At 41.4% G+C, this 19875-nt stretch overlaps 1 protein-coding gene across 2 annotated transcripts; it reads right to left on the bottom strand.

Annotated features, from left to right (window-relative positions):
* Positions 1 to 2724: 2724 nt before the first annotated feature.
* On the bottom strand, positions 2725 to 13353 carry REXO2 (RNA exonuclease 2). 2 transcript variants are annotated; one of them, XM_030837455.2, is made up of 7 exons: positions 13155 to 13353; positions 12110 to 12193; positions 8407 to 8484; positions 7779 to 7890; positions 6340 to 6448; positions 5064 to 5117; positions 2725 to 3162 (listed from the first exon to the last, which is right to left on the bottom strand). In XM_030837455.2, exons 1-7 carry the CDS (start codon positions 13299 to 13301, stop codon positions 3033 to 3035), a joined length of 714 nt encoding a protein of 237 aa, XP_030693315.1. In that variant the 5' UTR covers positions 13302 to 13353; the 3' UTR covers positions 2725 to 3032. The 2 variants fall into 2 exon arrangements, with proteins under 2 accessions (XP_030693315.1, XP_060160057.1); XM_060304074.1 differs by lacking the exon at positions 12110 to 12193.
* Positions 13354 to 19875: the final 6522 nt, after the last annotated feature.

Here is a 19875-nt window from a genome sequence, read left to right as displayed (position 1 = left end):
AAAAGGAGCCATATAAAATTAAAGACTTCGCTCAAATAACTAAAACTCAATTAATTTTCACAGTAGATATACAGCCTCTATCAATAGATATATAGCATAATAGCTTTTGCTTCATCAACAGATACAGAACATAACAGCTTTTGCATGAACTTGCTACATACGGCTTATCCTTGCAACCACCAACTTTCCACCATCCTTGCCACTTATTAATTTTTCAAGATAGGCATTCGAGTGTACCTAGGACTTCCATAGACTATCACAAGGCAATCAATATGTCAAATTTTATTTAATGACAAAACTGCACTTGACCACTATAACTAGCTATTCCTTATTTTTTCTTTAAGGCCTATACATGTTAAGAACACCAGTTGTGCCAAAGGAAACTATCAATTTCCCCATGAACTTGTCAGCTCGTTTATTAATAAAGGGATATATTGTTTTGTAAATGAGGAAACACAGGTGTCTCAAGTTCCATTCTTATCTCCCATGGCTAAGCTGCCAAAGAGGGTCTCTCTTGCCCACACGCTCAGTACAACGGCTAGATTATCATGAGCACTCAGGGACTACTGACTGGAGATTATCATCACGGTCCTGGTTCATTCACCTCCCGAGTTTAAAGCAGGGGAAGTACATCTGGATGATCCTAAGAACACAGCTTGCAGGATAATTACAGCACAGACAGAAGAACCACCAAATGAAGAGCCCCAGCAGCACGGGAGTGGCAAGCTCTGCTAAACAAACATACTGAGCATTTTTAAGGCTGTAGTTATATTTAAACCGATTTGCATTACAGTTCATTTCACAGAAATTACTTCCTAGACTCAGGACTCCCTTGTGAAATAGTTACCAGCACTACAAATTTAAATTTCTTATTTTGAAGCAGACCAATAAATAATGAACTAATCACTGAACCATCATGTCTTCATACAGACCTACATCAAACCAGACTGGCTTATCTCACAGGTTGCCAATTATTTTACTAAAAATTAACATATGCCCCATTAGGGGATAACAGAGAATTCTGCTACGTAACGAAGCTACAGAACACAGGATTAAAAAAGCAAGCTGGCCGTTCCTGTGACACAAGATTCAAAATGAACACCAGGAGTTAAGATTCTCGAGAGAACTAAACGGTAGGGCTCAAACAGTGAACCTGGTGAATAAACAGGCCAGCTGGGTGGGAGAAATCCCATGACATTAATAGTAGTATCTGCTTCCTCTGAACCGCCTTCTCAAGCCTAGAGTTTTCATATCTCTTCTTACATTAGAATTGATAACATTCCTCAGAGCCAAGTGAGGACAGAGACCATCTTGTCAAATTCTAGTTAGAAGCACTAAGACAGGTCAAAGTCACCCTGTTAGTGAGGTTTGTAACAGTCCTCAGCATCACAGTCATGGGCATTAAGTGAACACTGATTTAAGATAAAGGCCCAGGCACCATAGCTATGGACCAGAGCAGCCCTTCCCAGAGATCCTGGCCTGAGTCAACCCATCACCATCATGCATCAGCCATCATGACAAGGTACCCACTGTGTACCAAGCACTGAGCTCAGAACTATGTGTAGTATGTAATTTAATCCTGACAATTCTTTGAGTTAGGTAGTGCCATTCTCACTTTAGAGATGAGGAAAGCGAGGCTTCGAAAAGTGAACTTGCCAAAGTCACTCAGTATGTCACGGAGCTCAGATATGGACCCAGAGTTTGACTCAAGAGCCCTGTTCTTAACTACTATAAAATCCTGTCTTCCAACCCGCTGTAGTTGGTACCTGAGCTAAAACCCATGCCACTCTGAGAAGTCGAAAAAGCACTGGTCAGAAAAGTCAACAGACTTAACTTTTTTCATCAGCTCACGCTTCCTACACTTGTGAATTTGAGCCTTCATTTACTCATTTAGAGAAGTACCACTAAAGCCTCTCTCCACTCATAGGTTGTTGTATAAGGTTAAACAACGTAGTCAACGAAATTATGAGGTAATTCTAATCTACAGTCCAGTGATTTCTGTCTGTAACTCTCACATTAGGATCACACTGCTATGTTGATATAATGGCCGTATGATCGAGTTAGGATGGAATCTGAGATCAGCACAGAAGTCTTTTAGTCCAGTGGTTCTCTAGGAGACGTGGGTCACCTGCAGGCCCTGCCCCATTCTGATTCCTTGTTTTAGGGGGCATCTCTGAAAGAGATTTGTTGTAGAGACAGATGATCCTAATGGACCCTCTGGCTGAAGACTAAACTATCTACTGTGCTCTAAAGTACATAAACTTAGGAGTTAAGATATTCAAACCAAAATCCTTTCTCAAATAATTGCTGACCATTAGACCTAGGGCAGTCAACTATTTACATTCTACAAACCTAGCACCGTGGCTGCCTTGCGGATAATATCTATTCAATAAGCCTTAAGTTATTACTACAGAATCACTGTCTGGTGGCTTACTTGAATTTCTTGAATATAGCCAAGAGTAGCTATTCCAGAGCTCTGATAGTTCAGTAACTATAACTAACAATGAGCCCAATTTGCTTCTCTGAGCCTATCTCCAGTTATTCTATTCTTGACTTGTAAAGCAAAACAGAATAAGTTCGCTTCCTATTTAACATAAGGAACGTAACCCACTCCTAATGGCATTATGAGCATTTAAACATTAGGCATACCACCTACAAAAGAAAAATAAAAAAACATCATCTTCCAGTCATTAAACTACTAAAGAACAGATGGTACAAAAAGGGTTGCATTTCAATAGAACTAGCTTTATTTTTTTTTTTAAACAAAAGAAATGGTCTAAAAGCAAATACAGATATGTACCAAGGGATGGATGTGATCTGGTACTTACAAAGGAGCTGCTGTGTCATAAATGAAAACAGCATGTTAGGAGAAAAATAATTTCCAGGTGCTGTGTGCTTGAATAATCGGGAGATGCAAGTGCACTGAAGGAAGGTGCTCTGCCCAAGCAGTCAGCGTGAGCCCAGGGGAAGAAAAAGGAAAACCACCAGAGGTCCTTCCAGAGAACTACATGGTGGCAGCATGAGAACTGGCATCAACTCACAGTCTTCTCATTTTCCCCATTTTCTATAATTTTCCTCTTCTTCTCATCTGTTTTTTTCTTGAAGATGTTATTTCGGTAAAACTGAAGTTCTCTGATGCTTTCACTAATGTCATCAAGTGCCCTACAAGCAAACATACCACGCAGAGTTGAAACGTCCGAAACCCAGAGGAGATGGTCACCATTTGGCAAAGCGTAACGTTTTATAAATAACTTAAGAACAATAAGAGCGACTGTAAATGCAACTATCTGACATCATCAAGAAGTGGAACATTTCAGCATAGCAAACTTAAGTGCTTTGTTTTTTAAAATATGATTTAAAAAAAAAAATTCTAAACTATAACAGATTAAAGTCTACCAAACTGTTCCATCAGATAGTGAGGTGTTCCACAGGGAAAAAAAAAAAAAAAGAATTCCGGGGTCAAATCAATTTAGGAAAACCTAGATTAAACATTTCTTCTTTTGAAGTTTTTTGCAAAGCATTTAATGTACTGATGTGTTGTGAATTCCCCAGAGGAGGTTGTACTATATACACAGTATTTCTAAAACTTAATCGACCACCTGTGTGGAATGCATATTAACAGCTCATGGCATGGAGTTTGGGAAACACTGCACAATACTTAATGACGTCCTGCACAAAATATAATCACGTACTCGAACGTAACTCGTGACTCCAGCATCATAATGAACATCAATTATCAGACAGTATCTAACCACAAAAGAGGATCTACCTCCTCTCTCGTGGTGATTTGTGCTATAATCAGTGGCAGCCTGCCTCCATCTAACAGCCTTTCTTCTCCTCCAACACGCTGTTTCTCATCTGTCGTAGTCTGAGAAATCAGGTAACCAAGATTATTAGAACAGTGTGCAAGTAAATCAATCTGCTCTGATTGTCAAGGGCCTCTTCTAGAGACCAAACTGCACAAACTTTAGTGCAAGAGCTTTAAGACAGTTATTTCTGTGGTTAAGGCAACAATTTTGCTTTCTTCCCAGGTCTCGAATAACCGGCGGAGAGCTGAAGCTGTCAAAAATACAGCCTCTGGCTAAATCAAGGTACACCACATCTCAGCCACAATACTGAAATCCAAAAAAAGATCTGAAAACCCAAGGTTCTTCTATAGCCCACTATGTGGCAAAACCCGACCAATCTTGATGTGAGGCTATTTATAGTCATTAGTTATGCCATTTGGTGTGAATATCTGTACATTTCACTGTAGAAACAGCAATGTGTTCGATTATGAGGTGCTTCCTCAGGCCTTGCTAGGGGTATTACTACCTTTCTAAACCCGGAAAAATCCTGAAATCCAAAACACATCAAGCCCCAACTGCTTCACAAGAGGTATCCCAGACCTGTGTTATTGTGCTGTAGTCCATGAAAGCCCTATGAAAAACATTAATGCCAGGCTCTGTAGAGCAGGGACTTGGTCTTCCTGTTTGGCTAGAACTGTACACGGTACACAGTAGGGGCTCGGTACATGGCTGAAACAAATGCCAGCTGCTACATCTCCCACCAGGTTTTATGTCCTTCCTCAGAGACTACAACACCAAAATGTGAAAGAGGACTCTAGATACACAAGTTCTTTAAATTCCTTGTGTACTTCAGCCTAAGGTTGCAGACGTAGAAAGAAACAATCTGAAAAACTACAAAGTGTCTAAGTGAGGCTAACTGTGTTGCACAACTGTACACAAAGTGTTCTAATTTTTAACGACTACAAATCCATACGCTTGATGGGAAGAAAATTATACTGCTCATTACTAGAAAAATTAGACCACTTCACATACCTACAAACTAAGTTATCTACAAGTTTCAAATCAGCAATAAAGACATTAAGACCATACATATCTCACAATGGCATGTTAGAACACTGACCAGAATTCCTGATAATCTTAGCAAGAGAAGGTTACCTTTATGTAGTTGTCCTTTACTTTTCCCCCAAGGGAACAGAGACATTATTTCAAGCAGTCAGGAATTCGGGAGTTATGTGCGTGTCAGACGGCCAAGCACTTGGAAGGACCCAAACTTACCTGTGAGAAGCAGCCTTCTTTGGTGCAAATTCATATTCTTCTGGATACCAGCGTCTACATACAGCAAAAATGGAACTCTCAAAGGAAACTGTCTCAAATACACTGAATAATTACGTCCTTCAAGTAGTTTAATAACTTTGTAAAAGGCATTTGGGTTGTGACTATCGAGTTACCTCCCTGTCTGGGACTCCACCTTCCTCCCTTTCCTCTCTTCATACTATAGGTTCTCTTTGGGCAAGATCAACAATGTATAAGATAACTAAAGCTGCGCACTCCAGCCCAGCCCTCTCCTGCGCTTCTGTCATGGATATCCAACTGCCGACTGGACATCTCCACCTAAAATCCACCAGACACTTCCACCTCCACACACACATACGGTCATACTCATCGTCCTCAACATCTCCCTTCCCCCATCGGCCAAATCTACTCTTCCTCTTATTTTCCCCTTTATCTCTGATCAGTTCCATCATCCACCTAACCACCCAAACTAGAAAGGCGAGGAATCACTTTATACCTCCCTCCTTTTCCTCATGCCCCCATTCAAGCGCTCAATGCCGTGCTACTGACCCTCTCAAATGCTCAGCCTCTGCTCTCTGCCGCCCACTGCCATTTCCCTATAGCTCCTTCTTCTCTCTCCAAGATGGTGCAGGGGTCTTGCTCATCTCCCACCTCTTTTCTTACCACCTTCTTATCAGAATGATCTAATCACATCACCTTTACCTTCCGGCTCCCGCCTATCTTCATACCTCTGCCCATTCTCTGGAAAGCTCACTCCTCACCCTAAATACCTGGAAAACGGCCACTCTTCCTTAAATCTCAACTTGAAAGCTATTTTCTCCGGGACGTTTTTGCTAACTCCCTATCTCCCTCACTCCAGCTGTCTCTGCTCCTTCACTCGTGCCCGCAATATTCTACCCGCACTTTTCCCTAAGAGACGTCATCACACAGTACGCTTCTCAGGTGTGTTTTTTACACATCTGTCAATTCACTGGACTCTAAGCACTTGAGGGCTCTGCATCTGTATGTTCCCAGCACATAGGCCAATACGTGGCGCAGAAACTGGGAGCTCAATAAATTTTCCAGATTAGTGAAATTTATACGGAAGATTTGTGATGTTCTTTCTCCCAATTCTCACCAGTTCAAGAGACAATGGGATGAGGAAGTTATACACCCACCTGGCCCCCTCAGTTCTACACCTTCATTCAATTACTCTACAAATTCTCAAGGAAGACATGCTAAATGAGGCAGTTGAATGGATCCTAAATACAGCCCTTACCTGCACAGCTCTTTAACAGTGCTCACGTCAATTATTCTATAATGAAGATGTTTCATGAACTGGGGCATGTATTTGTCAAGAAACTTCTTATCTGCATGAACTGAATTTCCTAGAAAGACACGAAGCATACCGCATCTGTGTATTTCTAGTAGTATACAAAAGGACATAAAAATTCATAAACTGTATTTAATTGGAGGTGATTGTTTTAAAGAATTCAAACAATTCCTCAAAGCATCTCAAAACTTCGAAATTAGGTTTGAGGGTATCTGATTAGATTACAAGTGCAGATTTCAGAGTATTTAGACAGTTTAACTCATAATAAATTTGTAAATGGCCTCTTTTTGGACAAAAGGATGAATCTAGCATTCCACATACTTAAAATAACGCTCAAATCTGTAACTTCTTTAGATAATACCACATGCACAAATTTTCTCCCAGTATCACAAAATCTACACCACTAACACTAAAAGTTTAACTGTAGATAAACTCATAAGTAGATAAGCATTTATTTACATTTCAATTTCAATCAACCATGACCACATTCATGTTTCCACACAGTAATTTATATTAAAAACACTAAATTTTAGATAAGAACTTTAAAACAGACACCAGCTGCATTGGCTAGGGGGAAAATTTATACAATACATGCTATAGTACTTAAAGTCAAAACTTTTTAATGACTATTTAAGGAAAATGTTAGTTATTATACCAGCTTACATATACAAATACAAACACACGACCACAGGACATTAGCCTCCCTTTGACAATGGCAGTCCTTTCAAAATCCTAGCAGAACTGGCCTAGTTTCCTTAAAAAGTCAATGTCACAAGGGGAAAAAAAGATAGGTGCGCATTTTAGATTAAGAGACTAAAGCGACATAATAACCAAATGAAATGCGTGAGTCTTGACTGAATCCTGGTTAAAAAACAAATAGACATTTCGGATGTGGACTAGGTATCAGATGATGTTACTGAATTGTTTTTAATCGTCTTAAATGTGACAATGATATTGTGGTTACTTAAGAAAATGTCCTTATTCTTAGGAAATGCTGGGTGATCTATTTAGGGATGAAGTGTCATGATGCCTGCAATTTACTTTCAAATATCCAAAAAAATAGACAGATAAACATGGCACGAGGTGAACAACTACTAGATCCAACTTTTCTGTATATTTGAAATTTTTCCATAATAAAAATAGGTGGAAATTTTTTATTGAGTTAATCTGGGCATCCCAGATCTCAGGTCAGGTTTCGGGGCATTTTCCCCGATATTCATGTATAAATTATCCAAGGAAATTTGAGCAACAAAAGTAAGATGGATAATCCCAATCAGGGTTAAGTGGAAGGCACGATGATCCTGGCTGATCGTTCTGGAACCGCAGTCTCTTGAACCACTACGATGGAAGACTATCTACAAGGCAGACATAGGACTGGATTTTACCTGCAAGTGGACAGAGCCCCGGAGGAGTCTGCTGTCGTACAAAGGACAGAAATTCATACTCTGCCTGCTGCAGTGTCATTGTACTCTCCTTCACTGCTTTGGTTAGACCAGACTGCAAGAGAGAATCCCCAGCCCCACCAAGACACATGAAGTCAGTTTTCAAAGGCATCCAGATAGGAAACTTCACTTCTAAAATGGGCAAATATAACCACAGATGGACCATTTACAGAGCTCAAGTTCACACTGAAACTGCCATCGTGGCACCGATTTTTTTCTTAAAGAATCCAAGTCAAATAAGCTATGTTCCTGATTGTTAATAGCATTTCCACACAGTCAGAAAAGATGGTGCTCAAAGTCCAAGGATATAACCTCTGGGAAGAAACAACTTAACAGGAGAGCGGCATTCTCCCTTCTCTGAAAGTTGATGTCTAACCTTATCCAAAAGACTGACTTGAGCAATACTTGATAATCCGCAATGTGCTCGTGACAGACTGAATGCAGAAGAGGAAAAAAGAGGACATTCAGGAGAAGATGGTCTCGAGAGGTCCCAAAGATGAAAAGTGAACAAGCAAGCAGTTTCCCAGGCTTGCCAAGCAATCTTCCTCTACCCCTTTTATGGTAATGTTACCTTCCCATGATGCTCCTTACACCAGTCTGACATGCTGTCCAGTAACTCATCTGGCTGTTTTATAATCAGGTTAGGACCCTGTGGATAGGAAAAGCTGTTAGTCATCCAGAATCAATGGGGATAAGCTTGGTTTCTGGGTTTAACTGCTTTAAGAATTACATATATATACTAGAAAAGGGAAGAAAGGTGAGGGACTTTGTTAACTCTAAAAGTGGTCCTCATTCATTCCAGCACTATTTATGAGAGCAAAAAATAATGAACAAACACACACATAACACAGCCGAAAACTGAAATGCCTATCAACAGAGGACACAGGTATCCACCAAGGGTCAGCAAACTATAGCCCCAGCCTGTGGCTTTTTTTTTCTTTTAATTGCCAGCAAGCTAAGAATGATTTTTACATTTGTAAATGGTTGTAAAACAAACAAATATGGGGCAGAGAGGTACGTGGCACTCTAAGCCTACAATATTTAATATTTGGTGTTTTTTAGAAAAGGTTTGCCAACCCCTATGAAAAGTGTCTATACTGCCAAGTGAAAAAAGCAAATTGCAGAACAGTGTATGCATGCTTATGAGTTCACTTATACTTGTTTTAAAAACAACACACATTGGGCTTCCCTGGTGGCGCAGTGGTTGAGAGTCCGCCTGTCAATGCAGGGGCCACGGGTTCGTGCCCCGGTCCGGGAAGATCCCACATGCCGCGGAGCGGCTGGGCCCGTGAGCCATGGCCGCTGAGCCTGCGCGTCCGGAGCCTGTGCTCCACAACGGGAGAGGCCACAACAGTGAGGGGCCTGCGTACCGCAAAAAAAAAAAAAAAAAAAAAAAAAAAAAACCACATTTGTATATGCATAGAAAATACTAAGAAAATACATAAAAGTTGGGAAGTGGGATGAGACAGGAGAAGAACAGCACAAAAAAACCAACTTACTATACATAATATTTTGCATAAAGCTATACTGTTTACTTTTAACAGTATTTTCACATTAAAAAGTTCAAAAAGTAATTGGTGACATGTGAAAGATTGAAAAAAAAAAGTGATGCTGGAATTCTCAGCTCCACTTAATAGAACATTCAACTGTGAGTCAGACAGAATCCCAGCAGTAGCAGAAGCTCAACTTGTGGCATTAAAGCAAGTCACCTTTGGCTTAGTTTTACCTTCTGTACCATGGAGATAACAGCCCCCGCAACCCCTTCCCTCACAGGGATGTTAACAGGATAAAAGAAATTACAGATATGAAAGTTCTTTGAACTCTCTGGGGAAAAAAGATTCTCTAAATTCAAGGTATGGTTACTACTAAAGCGGTAAAAGTACCTTGCAATTAGTGAGAGGAATGGCAAGAATTTGACTAAAATATGCCTGACAACTACAACTAACAAGGAGTTTTAGCCAAACAAGAAAACTGGTGACAGCAATCTCCATGAAGAAGAAAAAATTTGCTCTGATAACCTATGTTGTTTGGGTTTTTTTTTTTTACTGAAGTATAGTTGATTTCCAATGTTGTGTTAATTTCTGCTGTACAGCAGAGTGATTCAGTTTTACATACATATACATTCTTTTTTATATTCTTTCCCATTCTGGTTGATCTCAGGACATTGAATATAGTTCCCCGTGCAATACAGTAGGACCTTGCTGTTTTGATAACATATTTTTTAAAAAACCGAAAACCTCATATTGCAACACACAATTCTAACAAACCATGATGGAAAAAGCCAACGACTATCAACTTAAGGCTATTTAACTTACTCTAGATTCCAGTTTGGCACACTAAGCTACTTACAGAAAAATTTCCAGGTGGGATGTCTGTTCTTCTAGCATAAAACATTTTCCTCAGACTCGTATACAAGAATAAAACATATATTCCACAGAACTGACACTTCAGTGCTAACTGCCCCTAAGCAATTTTTTCTTTTTAAACATCCTTATCCTCAAAAGAATAAAGATGCAGACACAGAGAATGGACTTGAGGACATGGGGAGGGGGAAGGGTAAACTGGGATGAACTGAGAGAGTGGCATGGACATATATACACCACCAAATGTAAAATCGATAGCTAGTGGGAAGCAGCCGCATAGCACAGGGAGATCAGCTGGGTGCTTTGTGACCATCTAGAGGGGTGGGATAGGGAGGGTGGGAGGGAGACGCAAGAGGGAGGAGATATGGGGATATATGTATACGTATAGCTGATTCACTTTGTTATAAAGCAGAAACTAACACACCATTGTAAAGCAATTATTCTCCAATAAAGATGTTAAAAAAAAATCCTTATCCTCATTAGACTGGGTCTATTTACAAATGCCACCCTCATGTGCAGCTGTGTGACTACAGACCCCAATTTCCTCCAGGGTACATATCAACTAACTGGTCCATTAAACTGTCAGTATTTCACATTGTATCAACAGTCTAAGGGAAAAACTCTTCTTCAGACAAGGGTAAGCAGGGCTGGTAAATAACCACACTTCTCTTCACTATTCATATCTAGGAAATTCCAAGTGACAGGAAAAAACAACCAAACCTAAAACTCAAGGTTTATATAAAAGTTATTTTGTTTGTTTTGTTTTGGAAAAAAAAGAGGTAGTTGCTACAGTGAGATACAAAGTCTCACGATTCCCCTCCAGCTGATGTATCAGGAGGTACTCCAAGATGTATGCCTGGTACTCCATGAAAGTAGCAATTCATCTAAAATGGTTCCTCCCCTCTCTTACCTAACCAGGAAAATAAGTAGACGTCTTAACTGTAGACTTGTGAAATTTATCCAGTGCCAGTAGCACATCGATCCGACCCTCTGGAAACTTATTTTAACAAAACTGTCTTTCCCCAAAACATCCCTGCTGTGTTCCTATTCTAGAGTTTCTCACCACCTCCAAATACTGCTGACAGTTAGTCAGGGCCCAGGATTTCACCCTCTACCAATCAGACGTTCTCATATGCTTATTAAATGCTTTGTGAGTGGCCAAAAGGCAACAGGTGTGTTTTATTTGTTCTGCTTAATGTTTCAGTTAAAAGCAGCATGTTAAAACCTTAATCATGCCCAATATGTCAACAGGAGGATAGTTTATGATTCTGTATCAACAGAAATTCTAAAATCTTAATATAGATCTAGACGAATCACAGGTCCTAGCTGAAAACGTAGAAACTGGATATATGGAGTTATAAGCTAAGCTATATATAAGCTAAGATGATAATATAAAGAAGTCAACTTTGGCATGAGTCACCAATCCTGGTGGGACCACAGTCGAGTGTCTTATTGGTTGGGAGCACTTTGCTCAGACTGCTTGGGTCGAACTCCTGGCTCTCCCAATCACTAGCCAGGTGGCCTTGGGCAAATTACCCAACAATTGAATGCCAAAGCGTCTCTCTATACATAGTGAGTATAACAGTACCTACCTTATAGGTGCTGTGAGGATTAACAGTGAATACATGTAAAGCACTTAGAACTGTGCCTGGCACACAGTAAGCTCTTAGCAAATGATAGCATTTATAGTTCCTAATTTTGGGCAGTACTATAGAAAAATACTAGGCTCTGAGATGGATTACTCTGGTTCTAGTACCAAGCCCACCATGACCTAGAACATTATTTTGGACCTTAATCTACAGGGACCTCAGTTTTCTTATATTTTAAATAAAGAGATGGGGGGGTGCACCAATCTTTAGATTTCCAAAGTACACTCTAAACAGTATGGTTGTATTACAAGGCATAACCTACTTCAGCCAAAATGTTGAGATCAGAGTCAGTTATCAGACAGGCCATCTCAATAATCTGGTCCTTCTCAATGTCCAATCCTGTCATCTGCAATAAAAAATACATCACACACACAAAACCGTCTTTCTGGCCTACTGTATCCAAGTTTATTTAACAGGGCATCCCTCAATCACATTCAATTTATATCCCACAGCCAGGATAAAAGAGACAATAATGCTCCTTGAGCAAGTCCTCAAGGCACTCATTATGAGTTATTTATTCAATAAACATTTACCAAGGGCCTGCTACATGCCAGGCATCACAGTCCTACTCTGGGGCCGATGCAAAGTAAGCAAAATTGAGTGCTGACAGCGTTCAATTTTGGAAGAGTTAGATAACTAACATCACTACATCTCTGCAGAGTTTACAAAGTTTTTATGTTAATTGCACCACTTGATCTTCATCACAATCTAGTGTTATGATCCCCATTTCATATATGAGAAAACTGAGGCTCAAGGGAGAGGGGAGTCCTTGGCTGACTATGGAAAACCTAAAGGGATCAGAACTGGGTTGTAGTCCCAACCCCGACCTTCACTAACTGCGCGACCTTGAATGAGCTGAGTCCTCTCTCTGGGCCTCAGTTTTCTCCTTTAGGGAACGTGGGGTAAGGCTGAGTCATCCCCGGGGTCCCGTCTAGCTCTAACAACCTAGGGTTCTGGGAGACTGGGGAACTGGGGTCTAGCACAGCCGCTGTGCGCACCCCTGCCCCCGTGACCCTGAGTCCATCAGAGGGTTAGGGAGGTCCACATCTGGGCGGAATTGGGAGCTAGGGCAAGCCATATGGATGACTCCACCCTCTGGAAAAGAAACCCCACAGTCCGGCACAGTCCCCAACACCCGCAGGACTCCTGCCCCCCCCCGACCTGCCCCGCGCCGTCCACAGCCGGGAGGCGCTCACCTGCCACACCTGAGACCCAGACACTGCCACTCTCCCCGGACAGGCTCGGCTACTCTGTCCCACGCGCGAAACCTCACTCGCCTCCCCTCACGCCCCACCGCCCTGACTTACCTCCAGGTCTACCCAGACCATCCGCTGAGCCATGCTCTCCCCCACCGCCATGGCTGCGCCAGCTTCACGGACACCCCACGCCCCGAACGGCCCTCGAGTCCCACCCACACCTCGCAACAGCCTGGAACCCAGGGAGCCGCCTAGCATCACCCGGCACAAGCCGCCACGGCCTCAGCCTCTCAGCCGGCGCTGGCGCAGGCGCGATGGTCACTAAACGTCGCAAACCCGCGGGGAGGTGCAGGAGCAAAAACCTCAAGTCCCAGCATCCAGTGCGCCGGCTGGCCCTGAACAGTCCGGCTTAGCTGCCGAATGGGATGATGGGACTTAGAGTCTTGCCTGCTGTTGCGCCTGATATCCCCGCCCCCGCCACGTGTTTTCGGATGTTACTGGACGCGCATGTTTTTCAGAACTAAGTTTATTCGTTTTTAGGAGTTGTTTCCTGAATTTGGATTAGTTGTAAATCGCCTAGTTGAGGAAGAACTCTCTTAGTTTGTTAAGTCGAAAGAGACCTGGTTACCTTTTTTTTAATGTATCTTTTTTTCTTTTTTTCCCCATTCTTTTTAATTACTTGCAACTCCACACACTGGGTATTTTTCTCATTTACATGAAACAGCAGGGCGGTGTGCTTTTTTTCAGTCCAGAAGACCATTTCCACTATCAACAAGTCCTTTAGAAATCCTTAAATGAGATCTTATCCAAGAGATCACTTAGCACGCTGTAGGTGCTGACTAAAAAGTCCCTTTCCTTCATAGGCAAAGGGTTACTTCTTATTCCTTACACAGGGGCTTGCCGTGGTCAGTGTTTCAGTTCAGCTGTTAGATGTCAGTGGTAATGACTTCCTAATCCACCCTTACAAGTTTTCAAGGTTAAATCTCGTCCGTGTATAACGAATCTATGCAGCAAATTAAATTAAAATGAACTAAAAACAGCTTTGCTCGCTCTGCAATCTGCTTTGGTTTTGATCAAAGTATTTTTAATCCTCCACTAACAGCTATAGTTTCCATTATTTCCACGAGTAGAGATGGCCACCAACAAGATCTTTCGACCCTGGAGTATCAAATTGCATTGAGTCTCTTAAATCTTTGGCTATTCCGTGGCAAGTCGGGGTGCTGAGTGCGACATTGTCACAAACATTTGGTCTCAGCCTGGAATTATACCCTCTGTGTATTTTTCTGAAAGCCGTATTGCCACTAATTACAGAGCTGGTGGTCCATCGTATAGTAATTCACACCTCGTGAGCTGGTTTTGTGAGAGAGAAACTTTGTTGCCTAGTAAGAGCTGTAAGAATAATGCAGTGTCCTGGATTTCACCTTCAACTTCTCAGGTATACCCAGCCCACCACCTTCCAGGTCACAGAGGAAATCTCTTCTAAGTGTCATCAAATCGTGTGCAGTTTTATGTATACACACACACACACACACACACACACACACACACACACACACACAATGGTATATATTCTAACTGCACTGCCTGATGAGTCACATTGTTTTGCTTTAGCTTTTCACTCACTTGTGGCCTACTTTATAAGAAATAGTCTACAAAAAGTAAAAAAAAAAAATAATAATAAAAATTTAATAAAAAATAAAATAAAAAAAGAAGTAGTCTACATTTCTTCTGTAGTTTTTTCTTTGTTTTAAACTTGATTCATAGAAAGTAGAATCAGTTGAAGTATATAAACTTTTATCAATTGTGCTTTTTATCCTCTGGAAGCATTGATAAATTTTCAAAGAACACCTTTTGTTTTCAAAGTTACTACTGGAACATGGATCAGTTTTATCACAATTTACAACTTAGGAAATGCTATTTACATTAAAGAACTTGTATCCTGAAAACATGCTCGTAATTTAAAAATATTGGGGAGTTAAAATTATGTGTGGACTTCTTTGAAACAAGTTTTCATAGTAATGTACTTTCATTTTAACATAAAGACACACTTTAAATGAATGGTATTATAATGTAAGGAGATTTATAGTTTGTTGGATTTTGTGTATAATAACATTTGATTGGTAATCTTAAAGGTTATTGTCCCAAAGCAGAACAATGTACGCATCAAATTCACAAATCGAAACCATGTAAATAAAAGGGAGGACAGGGAGTTCCCTGGTTAGGTTTCTGAGCTCTCACTGCCATGGCCCTGTTTCAATCCCTGGGCAGGGAACTGAGATCCTGCAAGCCGCGTGGCCAAAAGGAAAAGAGGGAAGGCAGACAGAAGAACATGGGGCTCTAGAATCTGAAAGCAGCCTTGTCCCACAGTGGACTCATTTCGTTCCCTTTTCCTTTCACAACAGAATTTATCTTAAAACCACACCACTCTGCTCAGAGACTTTGCTTTTTCAATTCTGTCATGAACCTATAAAAACTGCTTTTGTTAATTAACAAGGGTAAAATGCCGATAAATTTTGTTCTCTAAAATCATAGGCTATGAGAAACTTTGCTGTTTGAAGTCATTTCAGAGAGAACAGCTCCTCTTAAAGAATCTGGGCCATGTGTGTCACTTTGATACAGAGAAACTACCTCGATTTCCAACCCAGGGGCAGAGATTCAGATAAGAGGTTTCCAGACACAGCATTCCACATTTATCTTAAATTTATAGTTTCTAAGGAAACAGGACCTGAGTCAGCTTTTCAACACTGCTGGTAGTCAGACTGTGATGTTTCTGGTCCCTCTGGGCTTAAGGTCACAAGGGTGGAGGTGAGCACAGCAGCTCCGCTAGACCCCCACTTGCCCAGCCTCAAGGGCCCCAGGTTGTTAGAGCTAGATGGGACTCTGAGGATGATTCAGCCTTACCCCACATTCCATAAAGGAGAAAACTGAGGCTCAGGGTGAGAGAGGATTCAGCTCATTCAAGGTCATGCTGTTAGTAAGGATCTGAGTTGGGACTACAACTCAGTTCTGATCTGTTTCTAACAAGACATGGCCAAGGCTACATAAACCCTCCCCTTATTTAAAGATCACTACTTCTTTTTTAAGCGTTTGTGTTGTTGTTTTTTTTTACTTTTTGTGTGTGTGTGGTAAAATATACATACATAAAATTTCCCATTTTAGCCATATTTAAGTCTGCAGTTCAGTGGCATTAAATGCCTTCATATTGTTGTGCAACCATCACCACCATCCTTCTCCAGAACTTTTTCATCTTCCCAAAGTGAAAATTCCATGCCATTAAATACTAATTCCCTGTTTCCACCCATGCCCCTCTCAGCCACAGGCCACCACCATTTCACTTTCTGCCTCTGTTAATTTGACTATTCTAGGTACCTCATATAAGGGGTATCATACAATATTTGTCCTTTTGTGTCTGGCTTATTTCACTTATCATAATGTCCTGAAAATTCATCCAAGTTGTAGCATGTGTCACAATGTCCTTCCTTTTTAAGATCAAATAACATTCCATTGTATATATTTACCACATCTTGTTTATCCACTCATCACTCAATGGACACTTGGGTTGCTTCCACCCTTCGACTACTGTGAATATTTACATGGATTTTAATTTTATTTTTTTATTGCTGCTTTCTTACCCGGACTTCCCCAGCCCTGCTTTGATTCTCTCACCTCCTGGGCAGAGATTACTGTGATAATCAAACCAGAGGTAACCCCTACTTCCCCTGGTTCTTCTTTAGAATCATCCAAGGCCTATTTTCATTTATTTATTTATTAATGTTTTATTTATTTTATTTTATTTATTTTTGGCTGCGTTGGGTCTTCGTTGCTGTGCGCGGGCTTTCTTCTAGTTGCAGCGAGCGGGGGCTGCTCTTTGTTGCGGTGCATGGGCTTCTCACTGTGGTGGCTTCTCTTGTTGTGGATCACGGGCTCTAGGCGCATGGGCTTTGGTAGTTGTGGCGGTGAGCTCAGTAGTTGTGGCGCATGGGCTCTAGAACACAGGCACTGTAGTTGTGGTGCACGGGCTTAGTTGCTCCGCGGGATGTGGGATCTTCCCAGACCAGGGCTCGAACCTGTGTCCCCTGCATTGGCAGGCGGATTCTTAACCACTGCGCCACCAGGGAATCCCCAAGCCCTATTTTTAAAAGTCTTTCCCTACTCCCTCTTAGGAGAGACCCCTGGTTCCTCATGTTGATTGTTACAGCAAGTTCATAAACCTAATGTTGTTACAACCTTGTCCCCAGTGAGCTTTATCTGATATGCTTTATCACCATCCTATTAAACTTGACTTTAATTTCCAGAATACAATAATTTTTATACTTGTAGAGGACTAGCACAGAGCCATATAGTAATGGTAGTAATACTAGTTAGTAGTCATTCTGGCTGTTTCTCTTTGCATCCGAGCAAAGGTTAAACAAAACCCACCATCACCACCATTATTTCTTTTTGCCTTTCTCCCTTCCTATTTCATGTTATCAGTTTCTCCAGGTTTGGGGTTGGTTTTCTCCATGAGCTTTGTAGGCAGTGGGTCCTGGAGGCTATTGGACAACAGAGACTCTTTGGTGAGGGAAGGTCTGGTATCCTTAGGGGCAGCCCTGTCTGGTTGCCCAGCAGCAGTGCAACTGGGGACCAAAGAGGGTGCTCTGTGGTCCCCCCACCAAGGCCAGTCTCCTCATCCTGCTCCTGAGCCAGCCCTTCCTGATTAGCATGAATAATCTGATCCTTGCTGGTTATCTAGGGTTTCCTCACACTCCCTGAAAAGTACCTTCTGAGATGTTTTGGCCTCATCCTCCCAAGTGCCATAAAAGTTAATAGATTTTTCATAGATATCTTGAACTCTTAAAAAAAAAGAACAAACCTGCAAACTGTCCTACAGTTTTCAAATGTCCTATAAAGCATTTTTAAATAGGCAGTAAATACCTCATGAACACCTGTTTGGTGATAGTATCTCTTCTTTTCCTGCTTTGTGATACTTTGTCTTGAGAAATGTTGACATCATGTTCACTGCTGATAACTGATAACTGTTGTTTACTTCCTTCTGGTGATATTGGGGAGGAATAAAGGATGCTAAATCTTTTGCCTTTTACACTCTATCACTGTAAAAAGTTCAAGCCAAATATAAAATATGCCTTGTAGGTCTTCCCTGGTGGCACAGTGGTTAAGAATCCGCCCGCCAATACAGGGGACACGGGTTCGAGCCCTGGTCCGGGAAGATCCCACATTCCGTGGAGCAACTAAGCCCATGCGTCACAACTACTGAGCCTGTGCTCTAGAGCCCGCGAGCCACAACTACTGAAGCCCGCGTGCCTACAGCCATGCTCCGCAACAAGAGAAGCCACCGCAATGAGAAGCCCAAGCACCGCAACGAAGAGTAGCCCCCGCTCGCCGCAACTAGAGAAAGCCCCCGCATAGCAACAAAGACCCAACGCAGCCAAAAATAAATTAATTCATAAAAAAAAAATTACGCCTTGTACAAAATGGACACACTATAGGTTTTCATGAAATTTGATGTTCATCTTACCTCAATGTAGTCCAATAAACATTTTGTATGATACATGATATTTACTACTGAATACTTAGTATGTATCAAACACTGTGCTAGAATGCCAGAGGAAAAATACATTTATTAAGCTGACATTATACCAGACACTAGAAGTATTTAAAATATTAATGGTTCATTTTAGGTTTAGAGTTGTATTTTTCTTGTTGTTGTTTTAATAAATTTATTTATTTATTTATTTTTGGCTGCATTGGGTCTTCGTTGCTGTGCATGGGCTTTCTCTAGTTGCAGCGAGCAGGGGCTACTCTTCGTTATGGTGCACGGGCTTCTCACTGCAGTGGCTTCTCTTGTTGCAGATCATGGGCTCTAGGTGAGTGGGCTTCAGTAGTTGTGGCACGTGGGCTCAGTAGTTGTGGCTTGCGGGCTCTAGAGCACAGGCTCAGTAGTTGTGGTGCACGGGCTTAGTTGCTCTGTGGCTTGTGGGATCTTCCTGGACCAGGACTCGAACCCGTGTCCCCTGCATTGGCAGGTGGATTCTTAACCGCTGCATCACCAGGGAAGTCCCTGTTTTTTAGTTTTTGTTGTTGTTGTTTTTGCAGATAAGGAAACAGCTTTAATTTTTCCATCTGTAAAATGGATGGTATGAAGACTAAATAAACACATAGAGAATATCTAATACATTATACAGTAGGTGCTCATTTAATGTATTTTTGTACAAAAATCAGGAGATACAAAATTTGATACAAGGGAGATCATGCCAATGCTTTAAAGAATTAGAGAGTCATACTGGGATATAGGGGAAAAGGATTCATTTTGACCAAAGAGGTGCAGGATGGAAATTGGATTAGATCCTGAAAGAAGAGAACTTTGACAACACATATTATGGGTAAGAAAATCCCAGAGAGATAGAACATCTTGGATCTAAGCAACTAGAATGGTTAGCCCTTATAGTGAGAGAGAAACCAGTTGAAGAGAACAAATTACAGAAAGAACAAGTAAGAGTTGATGAGCTCCATTCTGGAAAGGTTGAAGTTTCACTTTGGACAGGTTCAAGTTGCAATTCAAGGGATACAACTAAGTAGAGATATCTAGCAGGCTGCTGGGACAAGGGCAGGGATAGAGACCTGCACTTGGAGGTCATCTACATAGAGGGAGTAGCTGAAGGCTAGGGGAGAGGAGATTGCAAGTTGTCTGCAAAATACCTTAGGCCCATGCCAACCTTGAGGATTTTAAGTTTTTGCAAATTTAAGAATCTAATTAGCATGTAAAGAGGATCCTCAGCTTGATTTGTGTATGTTGGCACCTATTGAATAAACTGGTGTAGCAAACCTACCAGAA

This window comes from Globicephala melas, chromosome 8 (assembly GCF_963455315.2).
Source record: "Globicephala melas chromosome 8, mGloMel1.2, whole genome shotgun sequence".
NCBI classification, from domain to species: Eukaryota; Metazoa; Chordata; class Mammalia; order Artiodactyla; family Delphinidae; genus Globicephala; species Globicephala melas.
This window is presented reverse-complemented; position numbering and strand designations above follow the sequence as displayed.